The sequence below is a fragment of the Eumetopias jubatus genome, unplaced genomic scaffold (genome assembly GCF_037043125.1).
Source record: "Eumetopias jubatus isolate StellerSeaLion01/CBP00866 unplaced genomic scaffold, mEumJub1_p1.0 scaffold_4, whole genome shotgun sequence".
Lineage (NCBI taxonomy): Eukaryota > Metazoa > Chordata > Mammalia > Carnivora > Otariidae > Eumetopias > Eumetopias jubatus.
Genome location: NW_028274810.1, coordinates 144,658,982 through 144,682,967, shown reverse-complemented (window position 1 = coordinate 144,682,967; position 23,986 = coordinate 144,658,982). Strand labels below are relative to the sequence as shown.

Below are 23,986 nucleotides of genomic sequence, written 5' to 3'. Positions count from 1 at the left end.
TGAAAAACTTGCACAATTTAATGAAAATGTCTCTACTCATAAAGCTTAAAATGCTCACACATGGAAAAAGTCATAATGTTTTGGCAAATATTTCTTTGTTAGGAATGTGAATGAGGCATACCTACTTCATAACTAGAATTCTATATAAGTGTCCTAAAACTGTGGGAGGAAGCCAGCTGAAAAAGAAGGCTTTTGACAAAGGATGAATTAATGCTTTTTAAAAAATACAGATAGTTCTTGCTCAAACATACGTTTTTGACAAGGAATAATTATAACATATACCCCTCTTCTTTTTTTTTTTTCCAGGTATAATTCTTGAGTCATCATTTCTACTCAGCATAAATGATTTTCTGCTTAAAACAAGTCTCAAAGAAAGAAATCGGATTCTGTTAGGACCATGCTGTGCTACTGCCAATCTGGAAGCTAAGTGGTGTAAACACAGTGGCAATCCAGGCCCAGAACAGTCCATACCAAAAATATCCATTGATTTAAGAGGAGGTCTGCTACAGGTCTGTGGGGATTGGCCACATTTTTCCCCTAAGTTTTCAACTAGCCTTTGTTCATTTTTTGAACTGTTAGACTAAATCTTGATATGGTGAGAATGAGTATTATCAGATTGATCTCTTACTAAGCTTTTTTAGCAGCTTTATTGAGATAGAATTCACATACCACACAATTCACCTAAATAAAGTGTACGATTCAGTGGTTTTTTAGTAATTCATGAAGTTGTGTGCTCATCACTATAACCCATTTTAGAACATTGACACACACACACACACACACACCCTCAAAACCCTGTACCCATTAGCATTCATTCCCCATTACCCTCTAATCCTCTCCCTAGGTGTAGGCAACTACTAATACATTTTATGACTCCATATTTGACTGTTCTAGACATTTCATGTAAATGGAATCATATAATCTGGTCTTTTGTGACTGGCTTCTTTAACTTAGCATAGTGTTTTCAAGGTTCATCCATATTGTAGCAGGTGCCAATACTTTGTTCCCTTTTTTTTTTTTAAGATCTTATTTATTTATTTGACACATAGAGAGAGAGAGAGTACAAGCAGGGGGAGCTGCATGCAGAGGGAGAAACATGTTCCCCGCTGAGCAAGGAGCCTGATGCGAGGCTCTATCCCAGGACCCCAGGATCATGACTGAGCTGAAGGCAGACGCTTAACCAACTGAGTCACCCAGGCACCCCTACTTTGTTCCTTTTTATGGGCCAAATAATATTCCATTATATGGCCATACCACATTTATCTATTTATCAATTGATGGACATTTGGATTCTTTCCACCTTTTGGTTATTATGAATGATGCTGCTAGGAACATTTGTGTACAAGCTGTTGTGTGGACATATGTTTTCATTTCTCTTGGATATGACTAGGAGTAGAATTGCTTGCTGGGTCATTAAACGTTTTTCTAATTATAGACTTTTCTACAAAGTAGTCAACTTGTCTCAAGCACTGTGCCATCAGCAGTATATAATAACCATTTGCCAATGGCAGGTTCTTTAGATATTATAACATTTGATGATTAACACTTGATATATAATCAATTGCAGCATTTTATGCATTTGATTTATAGCCATGTATGGACTGTGTGAGGATATTCAACTTATTTCTTGGTAACTTTCTATTTGGATAGATGTGAATATTTTTTATATGATTTGATGTCCCCCAAGTTTGACATAAATCCAAAAATTTTGAGAAATTCACAATTACATAAAATGGAAATGACTAATTTGTTAATAATGGAGGCATATTATATATGAATTTCTTGTTTTCATCTAAAAGTTGTGTTGCCTTGACTTTTTCACCAGTTTTTTTACTGACGGGAAGATGTGAAAGGATTCTAATAACTTACTGCTTTGTATTGCTTTGGAGATTTTCAGGATCTATCAGAAATCTTCATGTATTTAACAATAAGCATGTGATTGCATGTTGTTTTATCAACAGTATTAACTGTATTACCATTTTCCCAAGACAGCAAAGTAACTCCTCATTAAAATCAACAATAAGACAAAAACATAGTATATTATCTCTACATTATAAAGTCACTGTCTCTTGACAATTTAAAGCCCAGAGCACAGTGTTCAACTCCCCAGCTTGACTTTTTACTTATCTCTATTTTTCAGGATCCAGTAAAAATAAGATTGATGAGAACACAGTAGACTTAGTATCACATCTCTTACCTTTATTTCTGTTGCCTTAATTCCAGACAGCAGGACCCAAACTTAGGTTTAAAATTTACCCACAGGTATAGGGTTATTTTTTTCTACGTCTTTATATTTTTTCTATTTTCAGTGTTAATCTGGTTCTCTTAAAAATAATGGTTGTATTGCCTTTATCCAATATATACAAACAAATGTAACATTATTTGCATTTTAAGTCCTCTGACATTAATCATTATTACCCACGGGTCATACTTCTGTTATGGACTAGTAACTCTTCACATGCAGAGAAAAGAGAATTTGATCCTCTTTATTACAGAAAACACCAAGGCCCTTGTTCTGAAACTCTACCGTATCTCCTCTGTGGTTGATTCTCAGGGGCTGTGGAATACTGTATGTTGGCACATTCTCGCTAAACACAGAAGTTGGGAGCCTTCTGAGTTCAAGTTCATTGAGCATCTTCCCTTTCTTTTTCTCTGAAGAGTAAAAGTGCAAAGAAAGGAACCTTATAATTAAGAGGTGTTTATTTAAACTCATGACAAAATGTAGGGAGCTATTCCACAAGGTTATTATTATTCTTTTAAAAACATTTTGGCCTAGAAGATCTTCATTGCCTTCTCTCAAACTGTAATAGGTATTGTTTTCTCACTTAGCTAAGTTAACTCATAAACGTTACCTCACACAAACATAATTTCATTGGTAATTCAGCACTGAAAATTGTTATTCTCACGATATATGATGTAATTGATTTTCTTGTTTTTATATATTTATTCAAGTAGTAGAATTTCATCCCATAGGTCAATTACTTAGAAACTATAGTTATTGTCAATAATTAAATTGAACGTAATTATGGTCTTGCATTAATTCAAGTATGATTGTGCCTAATTATCCTCATGAAATGTTTGTACTTAAAAGCCACTGAAATTTTTTGTATGATTCTTAAAGGTTTTCTGGGGTCAAGAACATTTGAACTGTTTAGTTCTTCTACATGAATTACTCAGTGGATACCTTAAAGAGGGGGGAAATTTTGAAGCGCAAGTTCCTGAAGCAGTGTCCCAAATGCCGTCTCCTATAGAAAAGAACCAGATGTTTAAAAGTGAACAAAGTTCAGATGACCTACGGACAGGCCTATTCCAGTATGTACGAGATGCTGGTAAGTAGCAACAGCTTCAGTATGAGAGAGAGTTTTAACTGCACATTCACTAAATAGCACATCAAGATCACTTGAAAAGTACGTTAATACCTGCAGGACAAAAATAGTACATTACAAACAAACAGAGTTCTGGAGGGGAAGGGGGTGGGGGTTGGATTAGCCTGGTGATGGGTATTAAAGAGGGCACGTACTGCATGGAGCACTGGGTGTTATGCACAAACAATGAAAATGGAACACTACATCAAAAACTAATGGTGTAATGTATGGTGATTAACATAACATAATAAAAAAAATAGTACATTACCATTCAGTCTGTCTTAGGGAAAATTCTTAATTTGTTCCTGTCTCAAACCAATTAAAAATGGCCAGCCAGCTTCTTTACATTCTTATCTTTTATCCTCATAATGTTCTCTTTCTGTAATAAATCAACATGTTTCCTTTCAAAAGCATGCAATTAATTATTTTTTCCTTTAACAGAACCTTTGAAAATGCCTGGTGTCTATGAAGTCTTGTTTTACAATGAAACTGAAGATAGCTCAGGGATGATGTTATGGAGATATCCAGAACCTAGAGTGCTCACCCTTGTACGGATAACTCCTGTGCCCTTCAATACCACAGAGGATCCGGATATTAGCACAGCAGACCTTGGGGATATGCTACAGGTAGGTAATGACTGTTCATTTTAAATAAAAGCAATGTGAAAAAGTGCTGATTAGATACCAGGAAAAAAGATTAGAGGGGCACCTGGGTGGCTCAGTTAGTTAAGCATCTGACTTCAGCTCAGGTCATGATCCCAGGGTCCTGGGATCGAGTCCCACATTGGGCTCCCTGCTCAGCGGGGAGCCTGCTTCTCCCTCTGTCTCTACGTGCCACTCCCCCTGCTTGTGCTCTCCCTCTCTCTCTGACAGATAAATTAATAAAATCTTTAAAAATAATAATAATCAGGGCACCTGGGTGGCTCAGTTGGTTAAGCGACTGCCTTCGGCTCAGGTCATGATCCTGGAGTCCCGGGATCGAGTCCCACATCGGGCTCCCTGCTCAGCAGGGAGTCTGCTTCTCCCTCTGACCCTCTTCCCTCTCGTGCTATCTCTCATTCTCTCTCTCTAATAAATAAATAAAATCTTTAAAAAAAAATAAAAATAAAAATAAAAATAATAATAATCAAAAAAAGATAAGAACATACCTATTTTTCCCATCAATAGTATCAGAGAGAGGGCGCCTGGGTGGCTCAGTTGGTTAAGCGACTGCCTTCGGCTCAGGTCATGATCCTGGGGTCCCGGGATCGAGTCCCACATCAGGCTCCCTGCTCAGCAGGGAGTCTGCTTCTCCCTCTGACCCTCTTCCCTCTCGTGCTTTCTATCTCTCATTCTCTCTCTCTCTCTCAAATAAATAAATAAAATCTTTAAAAAAAAAATAGTATCAGAGAGAAATACACACAAATACATATACATATGTATGTATACACACCCACAAAAGAGAAATTTTAAAATAGGGAATAATGTAATTCAGATTCATGATTCATGGCAATTTTGAGAGTTCTCAATTCTACTCTTAGCCCTTTATAGGAGGTTATGTTCCATGTTCTGAGTGTAATGGGACAGCTGTCATTCAGGTCACCATTTTCCAAATACCATGTGCTCACACTCTTCAGCATTTCTAGAACTGCCTTATGAAATAAAATATGTTCACATAAGGCCAGAATGGATGACTCAGTTTTCGTCTTCATTTCCAGAGCTGAAAATGGTCTCGGACTTGAGGTGGCTGATAGGAAAACTGTCTAACCCGTGGTCGTATTCCATATGACTTTGTGAAAGTTTGTTGCTTGTCATTTCCCTGAGTTTAATGTCAGTGTCACTGAGGCTATCACTACATTATTTTTCCGCTTATCAATATTCTACAGAGTTGATTTCTCCAAAAATTTGTTTTCCTCTTAGTTTTCCACATATCACTAGATCACACAAACTCAGCACAGTGAGGTTGCTCTCTTTCCCTGACTTCCCACATCTAATGCATCAACAAGTCCTGTCAGTTCTGCCCCCAAAATATGTCCCTATTCCATCTACTTCCCTCTTTTTACTGGTACAACCTGAGTCCAGGCTGCCCCCTCCCTCTTCCCTGCCACAGTAGCTTCCGACTTGGTCTCAATGATTCTATTCTTGACTCCCTGTAATGCATTTCCAAATAGCAGCTAAAGTGATCTTTTAAAAAATGTAGATCAGGTCACATCACTCCTCTTAGAACCTGATGGTGCCTTCCTCTACTTCTTAGAACAAAATTCAACCATCTTGCTGTGGCCTGTAAGGACCTGTGATGTGTGCCTTGCCCACCTCACTGACTTGGTCTCATGCCAGTCTCCCCATTCCTTACTAGGCTCCAGCCATACTGGTTGAGTATACCACTTGACAGTCATTTCTCTTGCTCTCTTCCCCAACTTTGTCAGGCAGGTACCAACTCAAATGTCCTATCATGGCTGGTTCACTACCATTTCTTTATTCTAAATTACATTACCTTATTTTACTTTTGTCATAGCTCTTATTACTATTTAGAATTATAGTATGCATTTATTTATTTACTTGCTCATGGTCTTTCTGTCTCTACCATTAGAAAATAAGCTCCTTGGGGCGCCTGAGTAGCTCAGTCAGTTAAGCATCCAGCTCTTGATTTTGGCTCAGGTCATGATCTCAGGGTCCTGCAGTCGAGCCCTGCACCGAGCTCTGTGCTCAGCAGGGATTCCGCTTGGATTCTCTCTTGCCCTCTCCCTCTGCCCCTCCCCCACTCATGTGCATGCACACTCTCTCTCTCTCTAAAATAAATAAATCTAAAAAGAAAAGAAAAGCTCCTTGTATTTCTTGATCACTTTTATCTAGCACTTGGTACACAGAGATATTCACCAATTTTTTCTTTTTCTTTTTTTTGTTTTTTAGAGGGAGAAGGTGCGGGGTGGCGGGGGGGGGAGAGAGAATCTTAAGCAGGCTCCATCCCCAGTGGGGAGCCCAACATGGGGCTCGATCTCACAACCCGGAGATCATGACCATGCCAAAGTCAAGAGTCGGATGCTCAACCAACCAAGCCACCCAGATGCCCTCCCCAATTTTTTTAATGAGTGCTCTGTAATTATTTTTTTTTGAGACTTATTTATTTGAGAGAGAGAGAGAGCATGGGGGAGAGGGGCAGAGGGAGAGAGAGTCTTAAGCAGACTCCGTGCCAAATCCAGTTTGAATCCAAAATTCGTATTAACATATTAGCATATTAACATTGACATATTATATTCTTATTTAATTCTTGTTTTAATTTTTGATTATAATATATTTAGTCAGATGTTCACCTTCTGAACTGATAACAATAAAATGTGTCATCGTTTTGTCAAGTAAACCTGAGTGTGCAGAACTATCTGATTTGCCAAGATGTCAGCAGTCTTTAATTTGATTTTTTTTTCCTGTGATGAGAATTTTTAAAATCTACTCTCTTACCAATTCTGCTTTGATTCTTTAAATCCTTAAATTTGTTTCCCTTCCTATTAATATCATATTCAGGATTACCTTCTCTACCGGCATTCTTGGATTATTTTGGCTAAGTAAAATAGCAACATCTTTGAATACTACTGCCTTATTAGACTTGCCCAAATGCAGAACGTCTTTAGTGTATGTTCATTCAAAATGAAAATACTCCTATGTCAAAGTTTCAGCATCATGTAAGGGCTTCTTTGTAACTGCTTTTTGGGTCCATATTTATAACTCAATGTTAACTAACATAAGTCTTATAACTCTTAGTGGTAGTATTATGCCAGTTGTATTAAATGATGCATTTGAGATAGTACATTCGCTAGTAACACGTTCTTTATCTTCTCATGGACGTTGGGGAAGGCAGAAGAGCCTTCTGGTTAAGAGGATAAACTCTAGCCAGAATGCTCGATGTCACCTTAGGCAAGTAACTTAATCTCTCAGCCTCGCGTCTTTTGTTTTGCTTTTTTTTTTCCCTAATAAAATGAGGCTATTAATAATGTGATGATTATAGGAAGGAATGTTTGAAAGACACATCGAACAATGCCTGGCATACAGCGTGTGCTATGTAATATTTAAGGATGAGTATTACCAATTACTACCCTGGTGATAATTGTTAAAAGTCTTTTCATCAAATAGAAGCATAGGCTAGACCAGAGAGAGTGGAGGCTGGTGATTCTACAGACCAGCTGGAGTAGTCCAGGAGAGCTGGGACAGTCCCAGGGTCTAGACAGTGGATTTGTCACATAAGCACAGCACTGCATGAAGGAAGCCTAGCAGGGGGCAACAGGCAAAGCATTGGTATCAGAGAGGTTTCACATCTTATTGGAGAGATAGGAACTGTGAGTTGTGGCCAGAGTTCAAAGACAGGGATGCTGGTCTAAGAAGCAAGAGAGGCTTGACCTCCTGTGAGTTGAAAGGGAGAGCTTGATCGCAGCAGTAAGAACACCCAGAATCAAAAATGCGTGGAAGAATAAAGCAGGACTGGCAGAAGGTTGCCTTGCAGCTGAGCTCCTGGTCTGATCCTTATGTTCCCCTGACGAGGAGCAGAATTTGACCCAGGGGTTGGGGTGAGCCTCATTGGTAGAAATAACTCTCTGGGTTGCAATCTTAGAACTGTACAAACTATTTTGTTTCCTTGGAGCTTCTGTGGAGAACGTTGAAAATATGTTGCATGAATCACAGCTTTGATTCGATATGACAGCTTTTTCCTTGAGCACTTGCAGTGCCAGACCTTGGATTTGCTTCTGGGAATTCAGCTCCTCAACTGAATGCTGGAGTTAATGTTATTTACCTTTCAGAGATGTTACAAGAATTGAGTGAAATATTATAGCTAAAACAAATAAATGCCTTACACATAGTGAGCTTTCAATAAATGTTCATTTCTTTCCCTCCACTCCTTCACAAGCAAATGTCTGGGCCACTAGAAGAACCTTCTAAAGAGAATTCCAGCCTTTGGTCTGTCTTCCTTCAAGCTATCCTACTAAGTTCTTCAAGGAACAGGTGGATTGTGTCAGTTCCTTGAGAAAAGCTTTCAATGATCCTGTCACCCTGGTAGACTGACTGACCTTGAGGGCCCTGCATAACCTCTCCACCCCCACCCAGCTTTACCTTTCACTCCATTACACATGATCTACCCTCTAGTCAAACCGACCTGTCCAGCATTTACCAAAGCTGCCAGTGACAGCCCACTTCCATACCACTCCCTCTTCATTTGAATCTTCCCTTTCTCTGCTGAAATCCTACCCGCACTTCCAAACAGCCCGTATGCCCTCAACACCATGAAGCCTTACCTAGATGCCATCTCCATACATATTACCCGCTTCCTCTGTAGTCTATGACACTCCAAAGCAGCACTTTTATGCTATTTCTTACCTTATTCCTCACATTTATATTATGTGTTCGTATCTTGTCTCCTAGATTGTAGGTTTCCGAAGGCAGTGATTGTATCAAATCTGTCATCCTGTCCCTTCTAGTGTCCACTGCCCTGGAGAGATGCTCAGTATATCAAATGGATGAATGAATGCATGAATGTCCATGTTTCTATTTTGTATTACTCAGAAGTCTTACATTGCTTGTCATAATTTTGTGGGGCTGTTGAATGAGTTTTGGTTTTGCAAACTGAATTATGTCAAGATGCATTGTGTTATGCTTCACTGGTATTATCTACCATAAACACATAGTCTAATGTCATTACATTACATAGGCTTTTGGTGAGATCATTGAATATACTGCCAAGCCCTTGCCCCCTGGACAGAGGCTAGTTCTTTAATACAAAGATAAGTTAATCTCTTTGGTTTTAGTCCTAAAAACAGAATCAAGTTTGGTTGACTTTTTCCTTGAGGACCGTTTAGTTCATAAAAAACTGACCTTATAGAGTTCACTTATACAGAACCCTCACATTTGTCTGTTTATATATCTTTCCATGATTGATAATGGCATTTATAAATAGGCTTCCCATATGAGTTTATGGAATTTATTTTGCCAGTGTAATGAAAAATATGGAAAACATGTTTATAATATTAAATCAAACTAACCATAGGTTCTGCATAAAGACCCTGAAATTAATGTTCACAGAAAGCAAAAGGAGCTTATTTTATGGTCAGTTTATAATTTCATCAGGTTAAATTTGAAATATTAGCAGTATACTTAGGTATCAATAAGATTCCAACTTGTAGGGTAGAATAATGCCGTCAACCTAGAAGGAATATTGTATCATTTTAATGAGCTTAAATGTCAGAATTTCTGGCACTGTGTCTGGCACATTCTAAGTTTTCCTTTCCTCATCTTGTTGTATACACTGCCTACTCAGGATTCAATTTTGGAAATACACATGTACCCAGATTGTAAAATTTTAATCCATTTTTGGAGTAAAATTGATAATGGATATTTTAATTCTCACACAGATCTGTCATGGTACTTGTTTTTATTCTCTCCATACTGCATTATTCTTGTTTCATATTTATTTTCATTTATGTGTTGCACTAAATTTTTAGGTATCTTCATTTGGTATGTGAGATAGGCCAAACTAAATATCATCTTTCCTCAAGGATCTTAAGAGTATAAATAAAGCTTAAGCATTACAATTCAAGACAAACACTAAGAGGGTGGAATCACTGAAGCAATTTAAACAGAGCGGAAGCAAACTTAAAGGAGTGAATTGGAAGATAAGTTTGGCATTGCTAACATACAGTGTGGATTAAAGGAAAAGATGTAAAAGCTAAAGTCAGGAATTCCTCTAATGTAAGAAACATCTAGGGTGTACATAAAATTCCTGGTGTTAAACTTGGAAGAGAAGGATGGGGCACCTGGGTGGCTCAGATCGTTAAGCATCTGCCTTTAGCTCAGGTCATGATCGCAGGGTCCTGGGATCGAGTCCCACATTGGGTTCCCTGCTCTGTGGGGAGCCTGCTTTTCCCTCTCTCTCTGCTTGCTGCTTTGCCTACTTATGCTCTTCCTCTTCTCTCTCTCTCCGTCCAATAAATAAATAAAATCTTTAAAAAAAAAAGTCAAAGGAGAAGGAAAGAAAATGTTTAAGTAATCTGAGGAAAAATTAACACAGGTTCACAAAAGTTTACACCAAAGAAATTAAATAGATACTTAGATTCAGATATATACCTTCAGAAAATGTGAATATAATTAACAAATGAGATAAACATCTCTGTCATTTTTATTTCCACTTCATAGCATTTCTCCCCAACAAAGAATTATTTGATATCTTCTCCATCTAGCATAGGGTACTACAATGTATAGGCAATGAGGGCATAAAGACATTGATCTGTCCCTACTCTTACAAGGTTTATAATCTACTTGAAAAAAGAGGGCATAATTGCATATGCAAACTCATAAGATAGAATAGCTAAATATAAAGATAGACCCACACATTTATATGGGAAGAATCGTGTAATTTGGGGAATTCTGACATCTGAAAAGTAAACTGAATAAATCGGGAACAAAATTGATTTGTGACAAAAGCTGTATGATTTCATAGCACTTTCTCAGTTAAGGCATTTTCCAGCTTGAGAATTTGATGCAGACTTCTTATAGGAAAAAAAAACATGACTAGAGTCCATAAACGATATCTTCACAAGGATAACAGGAAGGAAAAAGACAAAAGCAAGCTGTGTCATTTGTTTATTTCTGGTGGAGAAGGAGAACAGTAAGCCAAAGAAATCAGTGCACTCATGTAGGGTTCGTTTTTGTTTATTCAGTTCAAAAGTCAGGGAAATTAGTTTTTAAAGTAACACTAGTATGATTATAAAAATCAAATGGAAACCACATTGGAAGAATAATGAAGAAAAAGTTACATACTTGGAAACCAAGGAGAATCTAAATGGTTGAGATCTGGGTTATTTTTGCTCCAGTGTGTTATGATCATCTCAGTGTTTTACACCCAGAACTGTGCTAGATGCTTTGCATAATAACCTCAGTAAATCTCATTTTATTCTGTGAGGTGTGCATTATCCCCACTTAATAAGTGAGGAAACTGAGGCCAGGAGAAATTAACTTGTCTTGAATTATGAAACTTAAAAATGGGAAAGCCACGGGCGCCTGGGTGGCTCAGTTGGTTAAGCGACTGCCTTCGGCTCAGGTCATGATCCTGGAGTCCTGGGATCGAGTCCCGCATCAGGCTCCCTGCTCGGCAGGGAGTCTGCTTCTCCCTCTGACCCTCTTCCCTCTCGTGCTCTCTGTCTCTCATTCTCTCTCTCAAATAAATAAATAAAATATTTTAAAAAAAATGGGAGAGCCAGAATTTTATCCCAGGTCTTCCTGACTCCAAAACCTATGTTTTTACCCTCTTTGTAAAACATCAGGATAATAATACCGTAGATGGTACATTCGCGTGATAGTGAGCTACTCTGCTGAGAAATGTGGAAAGAAGGAAAATAAAATTACCCTTTTACTTCAAACTATTAAAGCATGAAATCATGAATCTGACCCCAAACATGCAAAATAACCTTAAATAAAAGGACTCCTAGACACACAAGATGGATTGGATATTAAGATATCTAAAGAAAGAATGTTTCCTTCAGAAGGAAAACCAGTCAGCTCTAGAAGCCTAGGAAGGTCACGGAAGCATTTGTTGGCAGAAGCTGTCCTGGCAGCATCCAAAGAAATGGTGCCCAAGTGTCTGGTTCACCTGGTAGCTAAATCCCCTTCATGGAGACGAATATAGCAGCTGTCAGATCTCTGTGTCTAACATTCAAATCATCTAACTACCCAAACAACCTCCTAAAACTTTGGCTCCCAAAGCAATCTGTCTACAGAGAGAGTATCATACATTGCTCAGGCCAGCATCAGTATCCAGGCTCCTGGCAGTTATACATCTCATGGTAAATTAATAACTTGGCATCTGGTTTATATATCAGTCTCTAGTGAACTTTGTTGCATGACTCAGCATTCCTAAGTGCTAGGACACCATGGAAATTTTCTGAGACTGCAAGACCAATGGCCAGATCTTGAATCATGGCGAATCCATCATATTGAGTACCCTCTTGTGGCACCTGCCTGCCCAGTATGCTGGTCTGTCCCAGATGATGTCTCTGTTGTGCATTGTGTCATAAACATTTCCAAACAAAATTCTACTCTCACTACCACCATGAAGAGTTGTGAGAAGTAGATAGGATGTATATAAAGCATCCAGTCTTACATAGTTCGGGGCTTAGTAAATTATTATTACAACACACAGTAAATGGTAGCTGCTGTGAATATCAGCATTACCATCATCGTCGTCGAATCCATTGATCAAAGAACATGGACCCTACTGTGTTAGACTAAGAAAGCCCTGTTTTCTGAGAAAGACTTTTTTTGTATTTATAGCCTGTTAATGTCCTAACAGTTGGTGGGAATGCGGGTTGTACCTGTGATTAATAGCATGCTTTCACTGACAGAGACTGGTTGCTGTAAGAGGAACTACCTTCCCAAAGCTACATGGTCAGCCCCTCCGAGGTAGCCTGTCAGCTGCAGTCCTCCAGGTTGCAGGTAGCAGAAACCCCATTGAAGCTGACTTAAAGAAAAATGGAGGGATCTAGTATCAAGACACAGTGGGGAGTCCTAGAAGCCAAGGGCAGCTGGCCTCTCAAAAACGAGGCCAGGAATGGAAGATAGGAACCCACGGGGGGAGTATTTACACACTATCACTTTTCTCTGCTTCTTTCCCTATGTTTGCTTCATTCTTCCTTTTCAACAAACTAGCTTTCCTCCTGCTTCTCAGGCCAGCTGGTAGTCTCCCCACAATTCCCAGAGTCACATTTACAAGTCCAACCTCCGGTCCAGTTCCACATTCCTCATCCACCTAGAGGGGTGTCAGGTGCTCTTGGGTCGTTCAACTGTGGCCATGGGGTGGAGTCACATTCACCAACATGGCTGTGAAGTAGGGGTCATTGTGAGCTCGGCAGATACCCCCCAAAAGGGATCCATCCATTCTATGTCGGATCTCTCTTACTGTTCTCGTTTTTCACTCTGGCTAGTTTGGCCTAACTCATGCTCAGTACTGGCCTCACACTGTCAGCTGCTTCTTTCCGGTGACTGACTCTAAGGGTCTGCACAGCATATTCTGCTCTTCCAAGAGGGAAACCTTTTATATACGGTCTGTGGTGTTAGAGAAGCATCACCACGGGCAGAGGGTCTCTAGAAAGTCCGCCTCACTAAAAAAAACTTGACTCCTTTTTGCTGTGGTTTCTCCAGCTTTTCTCTTTGCAGATATCTGACAGAGCTGTTTTCTCTTTCTACATCAAAGGCTGTCTGCATCTGGAGAAAAGCCTCATATCACTTCTTAAATCTTCTCATTGTCCTCTCCTAGCATCCTCCCAAAAAGCGATTCAGCAAGCTCCTATGTCTTAACTGACACATAGGAAATATTTTCTTGTCCCCCAAACACTTAAAATCCATACCTTTTTTGGTCAGTCCTTCCTTTTTAAGGCAATGACTATGTAGCACATTAGCAGCTTCGCAAATTCTGTACAATCCCAGGTCTGATGATGTGTGAGAGCTTCACATATAAAACCATTTTCTGTTTTTGAAATCGAGTTTACAATGTGATGCTTCATGCCTGTAGCTTAGTGGTGATTAAATCATGTTTAGTTTTCTGATACTGTTTTACCTTACATATGTACCCACAAGTGGAACTAAAGCTTCACTAAACCTTATAGTTCGGTGGGTGTTATTGTTTTTCATAATTACATGGAGAAAATGTTTCAAGTCAGGCAGTGATACTCAATATTATCCAATAAATTAAAAACTAGACTTTTGCTGCTTTAAACTTGACTTTACAAGCTTCCTGTAATTCTAAAGCTCATGTACCTGATGGACGAAGGTTATGATATTAGCACCTGGTGACACGACATAAAAAAAAATCCTTCTGAGAGTTACTTGCAATCTAATATGATGTGCCTCTTCCATGCACAGCTTAAAAAGAATAAAAGGAAGTGTTCTTGGGTGTTTCTTTTCAGCTGTGTTGGGCGGTTCACTTATAACTGCAAAAATGTTCCCAGAATCCCGAGCCTTTTTATTTTATAAGCACCTCCTGCCCCCTGGCAGCTGTACTAATGTGTCCCAGAAGGCTTTGCTCCTATCCATCATCTTTAGGAGGGGTGCTCAAAGCCCAGATATGAGATTCATTATTGTTGAAATGCAGAAAGAAAAAAAAAAAGTCTTGGGGGCTTTAGAGAAGTAAGAGGCAGAGCCAGAGTCTTAGGAAATAAGGGAAAAGCAAAAGTCCTGTGTACCCAGTGGACACAGTAATAAATGGTTCTGAATGATGGGTCACAGGGCTGGATCGACTACTAAGTGTTCCACATCCAGAAGCATTGCCTCCTTTTTTGGACAAGGAGGGAGGAAACTGAAATAGAGTATTCCCTGAGTACACTTTTAATCATTCTGCCTTTGTGGTGTTGTAAAAGTAGGAAAAAGGGATCTAGGGATATATTGAAAAGAGCTCTGCTTGAAAATTTTGAAGTTAACGCAGGAAATACAGGTAAAAGGACCTGGGTTAGGGCCATGAGAGGTGCAAAGGATGACGGGGTTCTAGTTCTGCTCTCAAGGCATCTCTAGTCTTTTAGAAAAGGTAATAAGTACATGAAATGAGGCAAGGTAGAACTGTGAAGTGCCAGAGAAGAAACACAGAGAACGTGCCTTTTTAAACAAGGAGAGCTTACATCAGCCTGGAAACATCAGGAAAAGACTTCATAGAGGAGATGGCAATTGAAGGACTCCCTGAAGGCTGAGGAGGGTCTCAACATAAAATGAAGGGAAAGGGGATATGAAGAAAAAATCAGTCTGAGCACAATTGCAAAATTGAATAAGAGAAGACATGACTTATATCTGGGAGGTGGCAAATAATCTGGTTTGACTAGCATAGGTTATACAAATGAGGGATTTGTGGAAGGGTGGTAAGCGGCAGACATGCATTTTTTGGTCCATGTCCTCCTTTCCATGGAGGGAAAGAGGAAGGCAACACATTTATTATGAACCTAGTACGTACCAGGCACCGAACTTGGCCTTTTCTATGTCATGTCCCAATGATTGGACTATGATGCTGCACAGTAGGTACTGTTGTCTCTACTTTAGAGCTGAGATAACTCAGGTTCTGAGAAGTGTAATTTCCCCAAGAGCGCAAAGCAAGTAAGGAGCTAAAACCAGGACTCAAAGCTAGGTTTGTATGAATTTTTTTCCTCTGTGTTGTGTACCTTGACTCCTTTTAGATGGAGTTGTATTTGATTCAGTAGGCATTGGAGAACCCTTGGCAGTCCAGGCCTTTAGGTAAATTGATTTAGAAGTCTCGTAAAGAGTAGAATGTAGAAAGAAGAGCCCAAACGTGAGAAGACCTGCTGGGGGTCTCAGAGAGGAGACAACAGAAGCTATAAGCTGGAGCGGGGTCAGAGGCCGGCGGTGTGAGGAAAAAGAAGTGAATGGAGGAGACGCTGTAGAGAAAGACTACGTTCTTGGCAACTGATAGGGTAGTTTAATGACAGGGAGTAAGAGAAGTCATAGATGACTGCTAGATTTAAGATCAATAGGCAGTGTGATGAGACTGTTTACAAAATTTTTAGAAAAGAGCGTGTCATGCTAGGCATTATTCACTATGCTGAAGGCACTATTCAGAAATAGTGAAATCGGCTCTGCAGAGGTGAATGTTCTCGCCTTATCACAGGCAAGAAATCTGAGAATCTAAAAAATTAAATGAGTTGCCATGGGCCTCTTCTCCCTGAAAAGTGTGTGAATGAACATAGATTTAACACGCAATTTCAAGATACTTTATAGATTATAGATTCCTATAAAGTCTTTATGAATCCTTGAGGAGGAATCCCAGCAACACAGGAAAAACACTGTCAGAGCTACTGAGATCTGTGTCAGTTAGGATTAGGTTCAGATATGCGAGATAGAAAATGCCAACCGACAGCAACTTAAACAAAACCAGTGTTTCTTTTCCTGTCACACATGAGAACCGTCTGCAGGTAGGCAGGCTGGGACTGTCGGTATCTCCACAAGTCATGAGGGTCCAGGCATCTTCCTGCCTTCTGCTTCTTTTCTGTCCCCAGGCACTTGCTTTTCCTTCATGGTCCAGCATGGCTGTGCAAGCTCTAAGCAGCTTGTCCCCATTCCAGCCACGAGAAGACGAAGGGAACAAAACAGAGCGTGCTTCCTCCCTTTAAGGATATTTTTTGGAACCCACGCTCTGCACGCTGTGCTGCCAGCATCCCAGAGTCCAGAACTGGGTCACCTGGCCACGCCGAGTGTGAGGGGAATTGGGGACTCATTTGCTGAGGAAGAGGGGAAGGAGAGCTGGTGAGGCAGGACAAGCAGGCCCTGCTGGCACCGCCCGCTGTGACTCCCAGGGGTCGCCCCTGCTGTGCTGGCCAGCCCTGGGGCCCACTCCCACTTCTCACCTGCTGGGGAGTCATTGTTCCGTCTGTGAGGCAGTAGGAGAACTCGCTTTCTAGTTCACTAGTGAACTGTCTGCTGAAGCAGAATTTGTAGAGGAAACTGAAAAAGCGAATGAGATTTTAGATAGATACATAGGTAGATAGATGATAGATAGACAGAGAGTAGGTAGTTTGGAAATGCTAGCATTCCTTGCCCTTCAAAAACAAGAGATAGGGAAGGAATCTGCCAATAAGACATGCTTTTAAAATAAATGGAAAACATTTGCAAACTGGGAGAATAGTGAAGTCATTTTTGTCCTGTCACTTTATTTGGTGATAGAAATTTTATTTGTTTCTCTTTTCCTATTAAATACTGTTGCATTAAAAAGTCGGGGGGAAGCATTTCCTTCTGGCAACAAAGAACTATGCCTAGCAATCAATGTGTTTGATGTTTACTGCTCAGCATGAAACATGTTTACTGCTCAGTATGAAAAATGTTTCATCTAAAAAAAAGAAAGGATAGTAAATATGAATGGATGGTCTGTTATCATCTTTTTATGAATTATCCTCCCCCAATAGAAGTATTTTTGCCCTGTGAAAGTCACATTAAACCCATTATTCATTAAGTATAAATTATTTCTTAAAAGCTACATTGTTGAAGAGAAACGAAAAATGCAGAAGGAAAAAAGTACAGAGAGGCAATATAGCCCATTTTTTAAGAACAAAAATTCTGGAGCTGAAGTAGCTGGGTCCAGAGCCAAGTACCTTGGGCAAGATACATAACTTTTCTGTGCCTCAGCTTCCTTATATATAAATTAGGCATGATAATAGTCCATACCTCTTTGAGTTGCTAGGAAAAATAAATGTCACTAGATGTAAAAAGCACTTAATGATAGTTTCTTGCACATAGTGCTTTATAAATGTTAGCAATTATTACTTTCCTCTAAGAGCTTACCATCTCCAGGTGCCAATTTGCCTCTTGTTCTGCCCTAGATTTTGAATGTTGGAGAAAAACTGAATTTTTATTACAAACTATAAATTCTTTATCCCTTTACCCATCCTTTTCATAAAGGCATTGGCCTGAAAATTCATTTTTGTCATACATTTTCAACCATGCATGCCTTCCATTTTTTTACTCAACTCCTAGTTAGGAAAAAAGAAATTAAACTTGAGAACCTTGTATGTTTTGTAGCAACATCTTTAAATAGTACAACAAAATTAAGAATCTTGGTTCTCTCATGCTGCTAGCACTTTTTTTTAGCAGCTTTACTGAGATACCATACACATACCATACACTTCACCCACGTGAACGGTATCATTCACTTCTTAATCTCTTCACAGACTTGTTCAGTCATCACCACAATCAATTTCAAAGCATTTTCATCATCTCAAAAAGAAACCTAGTGCCCTACAGCTATTACACTCTAGTCTCCCTAACCCCCAGCCCTAAACAACCACTAATTTACTTTCTGTGTCTACATATTTATCTATTCTGGACATTTTGTATGAATGGAATCATATAATTTGTGGTCTTTTGTGACTGGCTTCTGTCATTTAGCATGATGTTTTTGCAGTTCACCCATGTCATATCATCAGTATTTCATTCCTTTTTGTTGTCAAATAATATTCCATTGTATGGTTATACCACATCTTACTTACCATTCATCAGTTAAGGACATTTGAATGTTAGCACTTTGTGAATCCTCATCTGCTTTACTTAGCCTCTGTTCTCTCCTACAAACTTGGACCAAAGGTGATGATGATGATTAATAATATTTACAAGGTGTTCCTATAAGCATTCTTTCAAAGAGCTTACAGTCCGAGCTTAATGAAACTAATACATCAGCAGCTATCACCCAGCACTGTGCATTAAGTTTTAATGAAAGTGTAGAGAAAGAAGTTAACATAGTAGTTGATGAGCTTGAAAAGTAGGCTTAAAGCCAGATAGTGGAGGGTTTTCAGTGACATTCTGAGACATTAAGCACTTTATTCTGTGAGAGTGGTCATTAAGGGTATCAAGCTAAGTAACAACCATGGCTGATTACAGCGGGGGAAAAATGAATTAGAGACTAGAGGTTGGGCTGCCTGGAGGCCTATTCAGAGCACTATCGCTCAGCAATCATGAGAATGACAGTTGGAATGGGAAGGAGGAAATGCACGTAAGAGAGAGACATCTGGAGGTAGAATAAATAGATTTTGATGTCTTGATGCAGACAATAGGAGGGGGAAATTAAATGACTCTAGCCTGAGTGACTGGATAGATGGAATACTTTTAATGGGGACTGGAAATGCCAGAGAAGAAATGGGGTAGTCTCGGGTTGTGGAAGAGATACTAAGCTCTGCGTTGAATACTTATAATGTATGATGTTAGAGGACTAATTCTGATGAAATGCCTACCACAAGTTTGGGAATGTAGGAAGCCAATTCAGAAAAGGGTCAGGATATTTAAGAAATGGTTTAGCAAATCATCTCCATAGAAGTAAAAATTGAAGCCATGAAAGTGAAATAGGAAAAAGTCACACAGAGAGACTCTGGGTGAAGAGCTTAAAGATAAGAGCACTGAAAATAGAACCATGAGAAATCTCACTGTGTCCAGTAAATAAATAGTAGGTTAGGAATTGTGGTGGCTTGAATAGTGTCCCCCCCCCCCCAAAATTCATTTCTACCCAGAACCTCAGAATGTGACTTTATTTGGAAATACGGTTTTTGCAACTGTAATTAAGTTACAATGAAGTCATACTAGATTAGGGTGGGCCATAAGCCAATGATTGGTATCCTTATAAGTAGAGGGGAATTTGGACAGAGACAAATACAGGGGGAAAGGCCATGTGAAGACAGAGACAGAGGTTGAGGTGATACAGCCACATGCCAAGGAATACCAGGGATTGCCAGGAGCCACCAGAAACTGGGAAAAGGCAACGAAGGATTCTTCCCTACAGTCTTCAGTGGACCATGGCCCTGCCGACACCTTGAGTTTGGACTTCTGGCCTCTAGAACTGTGAGAATAAATTCCTGGTTTTTGTTGTTGTTGTTGTTTAAAGGTTCATTTATTTTTGTTTTAGAGAGAGTGCACGAGCAGGGGGAAAGGCAGAGGGAGAGGCAGAGGGAGAGAAGCAGACTCCCAGCTGAGTGCAGAGCCCGATGTGGGGCAGGATCTCACAACCCCAAGACCATGACCTGAGCTGAACTCAAGAGTCAGTCGCTTAACCAACTGATGCCCCAAATTTCTTTTGTTTTAAACCAGCAAGTCTGTGGTAATTTGGTATGGAAGCTTCAGGAAACTCATACAGGAATCAACAAAGAAGTAGTCAGAGAGAAAGGCCTAGGAGACAACAGTGTCATCAAATCCAGGCATAGTGAAAAGTTTGAGAAGTGTAGGGGATTCAGCAGTATCATGACCACTAACAGAGTACATGGTGCACTGGAAAAAAAGAAAGCTGTGAATGTGACAACTTGAGGTCACTGTTGATATAGAAGCTTTAGTCACCAAGGCACCATGGCAGAGCCATTCCCCTACAATATCCCATCTCCTTCTTGGGTCTTGTGCTTGGGTCATGTTGAGATTAACTGTTTGACACTCTGACTACACCATAAGCTCCATGAGAACAGGGCCCTGTTCCTCATTCATCAGTGTTTCCCAGTTTCCTAGAGACTAGAACGTACTAGCTGCTTGGTAATCGTGGGGAAGGAATTGAAGGATAGAGAGAAGCTAGAAATTAGAAAAGAAGTTATTAATCTAGTTTATGCTTGGTTCTATGGAGGAAGTTATTGGTAGGAGGTCTTCTAATTAGAGAGTTGAGTGATAAGACTCATTCTTTAGAGATAGAAGATGTCAGTTCTTTAAAAATGTCATGAGAGGGGTGCCTGGATGGCTCAGTCAGTTAAGCGTCTGCCTTCGGCTCAGGTCATGGTCCCAGGGTCCTGGGGTCAAGCCCCGCATCGGGCTCCCTGCTCAGCGGGGAGTCTGCTTCTCCCTCTCCCACTCCCCCTGCTTGTGTTCCCTCTCTCACTGTGTCTCTCTCTGTCAAATAAATAAATAAATCTTAAAAAATAAATAAATAAATAAAAATTAAAACATCATGAGATAACAAATGACAAGGCCTAAGTTTTGGTGTGTATCATCCATATGCTGTTGTATACTAGCCAACAAACTTTGATAAGCAGTAGCATGCCTAGAACAAAAAAGCAAAATTGGAAAAAGACCCTAAAGTTTCAGAATGGGAAGAGGTAACTTTTTTACTTTTCTTCCCCCCTCCTCATTTATTATATTCCTATTTAGTGCAATCCATAGTGTCAAAAGCATTATATCATAATCTCACTTAATCCTCACAATGCTATAAGAACTATTACCATTCCCATTTTACAGATGAGGAAACTAAGGCCCAAAGAGATTAAAAACTTTCCCAAGGGCATACCACTGCTGAATAGCAAAGGGAGGATCCTTTCTCAGGCTTTTTGATTCTAGAATCTACATTCTTAACTACAGGGATGGAGATATTGTAGATTGGTGGGAAAAATCGATGTCATATTGATTTGGAGGTACTTCGGGGGGGTCCTCTTGAAGATGTCCTTCGTGAAACACACTTTCACATATAATCAGTGTTTCTTAAGTATTGCCTGTCTGTGGGATGGTCCAAAGCAGCAGCTTCCTCCAAACACAGACTCTTTGAAAACACCTCATATTTTCCATTCAGATTCTATATTCCACTCTATAATGCATTTTTATTAGCTTTACTCTTATAAAAGAGTATTCTATGTCATTATCTACACTATTCATTAATGGGAGAGATCCTTTTGCATTTTATAAAGTAGACCTAAGCCAGAGCGTGTGTCAGACAGTTTCACTGTCTCAGTGTCACAACGTTTTGAAAGCCTAGACTTACGTGAATAAGTAACTGCAGATGGCAACCATTTTTTCACTGCTCTATCAGCCACATAGTGGTGAGTCACTGAGTGGAGATCTCAGAGTGCTGCCAAAAGCAGCTAAATAATATGTTGGTTTTAGGTTACTTATTAGAAGGAATTTTGGTAAGTGTGTTTTCTTGTTAACAGTTCTCTTGTCTATTGGACTGGAATGGTTTGCTTACCTGCAGTACAGGAGACAGCCTCTTTGAATTATCTCAAGAAAATAATATTCATCAAAGGGCATTTTCAGTGAAGAGAGATGACTGATGTGGTTCTTTGCTTTTGTGAGTGTTGCCATATTTAAGCTGAACCAGGATTCTCAAAGGACTCATTTTCACCACAACCAACTTCCTTAACACACTCTCAAACTTCATTTTACTGCACTGATCTTGCCATGTACATAAAGTGCATTCAGTTTTATATTTGTTGATTGAAAAATATTTAGCCTTAGGAAAATATTTGCTACATAAGCCAACTTAGAACCATTCTTTGAAAATAGACAATAATTCCATTAATCTTACCCATATTTTCCCCCTTTATCATGACCTCTTTTTTTCCTTCTGTGAAGAGAAATCAATTCCAAACATTGACTAGTAGCTTTTTCTCTTTAGCTAAGTCACAATATATCTGTGTAAAATAGCAAGTTTTCAAACTTGCTTCCTATTTCATTAAAAGTTTATCTTAAAAGATGAGGACTCAAATTAGTGATTTTTTTAAAACTATTAAGCACATTAAGAAAATTCAGAGCTAAACTTGATGTAAGGTACTCTTAGTAATTGTTGTAGTTTGTTTAGTATATTCAGAATTAAAAAATGGTCTTCAAGAATCAACTTCCCCACAGCTTCTCCTATTGTAGAATAGGCGCCATCTAGATACACAACCCTACGTTTGTTCCCAAGCAATACTTTGATCTCTTTAAAATTTATATACAGTGTTGAAACTCATTAGTAGTTATTTTATTATGACTATAAAATAGACCTTCCTAAATACTCTCCTATTAATATAGTCAACATAGACCAATAAAATGACTAATGCCAGTGCTATCATCTGGTGGTAGGGAAAGAACCTCAGTCTATCAAGCAATTATTCAAATATGTATTGTGAGTATATTAAAATGTATCATTTGATAGTATCATTGATGGCACTTTTTGTATTGAGGTATGATTAACACATAACATTTTATTAGTTTCAGGCATATAACATAATGATTATATGTTACAACATAATGTTCATATTGCTAAATGATCGGCATAAATCTAATTAATATCTGTCACCATACATAGTTCAAAAAAATTTTGTGTATGTGATGAAAACTTCTAAGATCTACTCTCTTAGCAACTTTCAAATATGCCACACAGTATTAACTCTAGTCACCATGCTGCACATTTCATCCCCATGACATACTTATTTTATAACTGGAAATTTGTATCTTTTAACCCTTTTGCCCATTTTGCCCACCCCCATGCTTGCCTCTGACAACCACCAGTCCATTCTATCTGTGAACTTGGTTTTATGGTTTGCTTGTTTGTTTTTAGACTCTACATGTAAGTGAAATCATATGGCATTTGTCTTTCTCTGACTCATTTCACTTAGCATGATGCCCTCAAAGTACGTCCATGTTGTCACAAGTGACAAGATTTCATTCTCTTTGATGGCTGAATGTTTTTCCATCGTGTATATATACCACATTTTCTTTGTTCATCCATCTATGGACACTTAGGTTGTTTCCATATCTTGGCCATTGTAAATAATGGGGCAGTGAACATAGGGTGCATATATCTTTTCGAGTTAGTCTTTTTGTTTTCTTCAGATATATACCAAGTAGTGGAATTACTAGATCATATGGTAATTATATTTTTAATTTTTTGAGGAACCTCCATACTATTTTCGATAGTGGCTGCACCTGTTTATATTCCCACCAACAGTACATGAGGGTTTCCTTTCTTCCACATCCTCAGCAACACTTGTAATTTCTTGTGTTTTGGGTAATAGCCATTCTAACAGATATGCAGTGATATCCTACTGTGGTTTTGGTTTGCATTTCCCTGATGATGAGTGATGTCAAGTATCTTTCCATCTGCCTGTTCCCCATCTGTATGTCTTCTTTGGAAAAATGTCTATTCAGTCTTCTGCCCATTTTTTAATTGGATTGTTTGTTTTTTTTTGTTAGTGAGCTTATATGAGTTCTTTATATATTTTAGATTTTAACCCCTTACTGGCTATATGATTTGCAAGTATTTTCTCCCATGAAGGCACTTTTTTTCCCCTTCTTCCTTTTCTTCTTTTGATTCAAGACAAATACGACCTTTTCTAAAATATGAGTAGGGTTTTTCAATTATTTCTGTTATATGAGCTCCATCTTCTAACATGATTCCTAAATTGATTTTGA

At 39.0% G+C, this 23,986-nt stretch overlaps 1 protein-coding gene across 6 annotated transcripts in view; it reads left to right on the top strand.

Annotated features, from left to right (window-relative positions):
• The window catches only part of VPS13B (vacuolar protein sorting 13 homolog B), a 750,734-nt gene that overhangs the window by 601,495 nt on the left and 125,253 nt on the right, over nt 1–23,986 (top strand). For all 6 annotated transcript variants that reach the window (XM_028108562.1, XM_028108579.1, XM_028108553.1 and 3 more), the window contains 3 exons: nt 307–509; nt 3,122–3,329; nt 3,807–3,991. In XM_028108562.1, the coding sequence (XP_027964363.1) occupies nt 307–509; nt 3,122–3,329; nt 3,807–3,991 (596 nt within the window). The remainder of the gene's footprint in view (nt 1–306; nt 510–3,121; nt 3,330–3,806; nt 3,992–23,986) is intronic.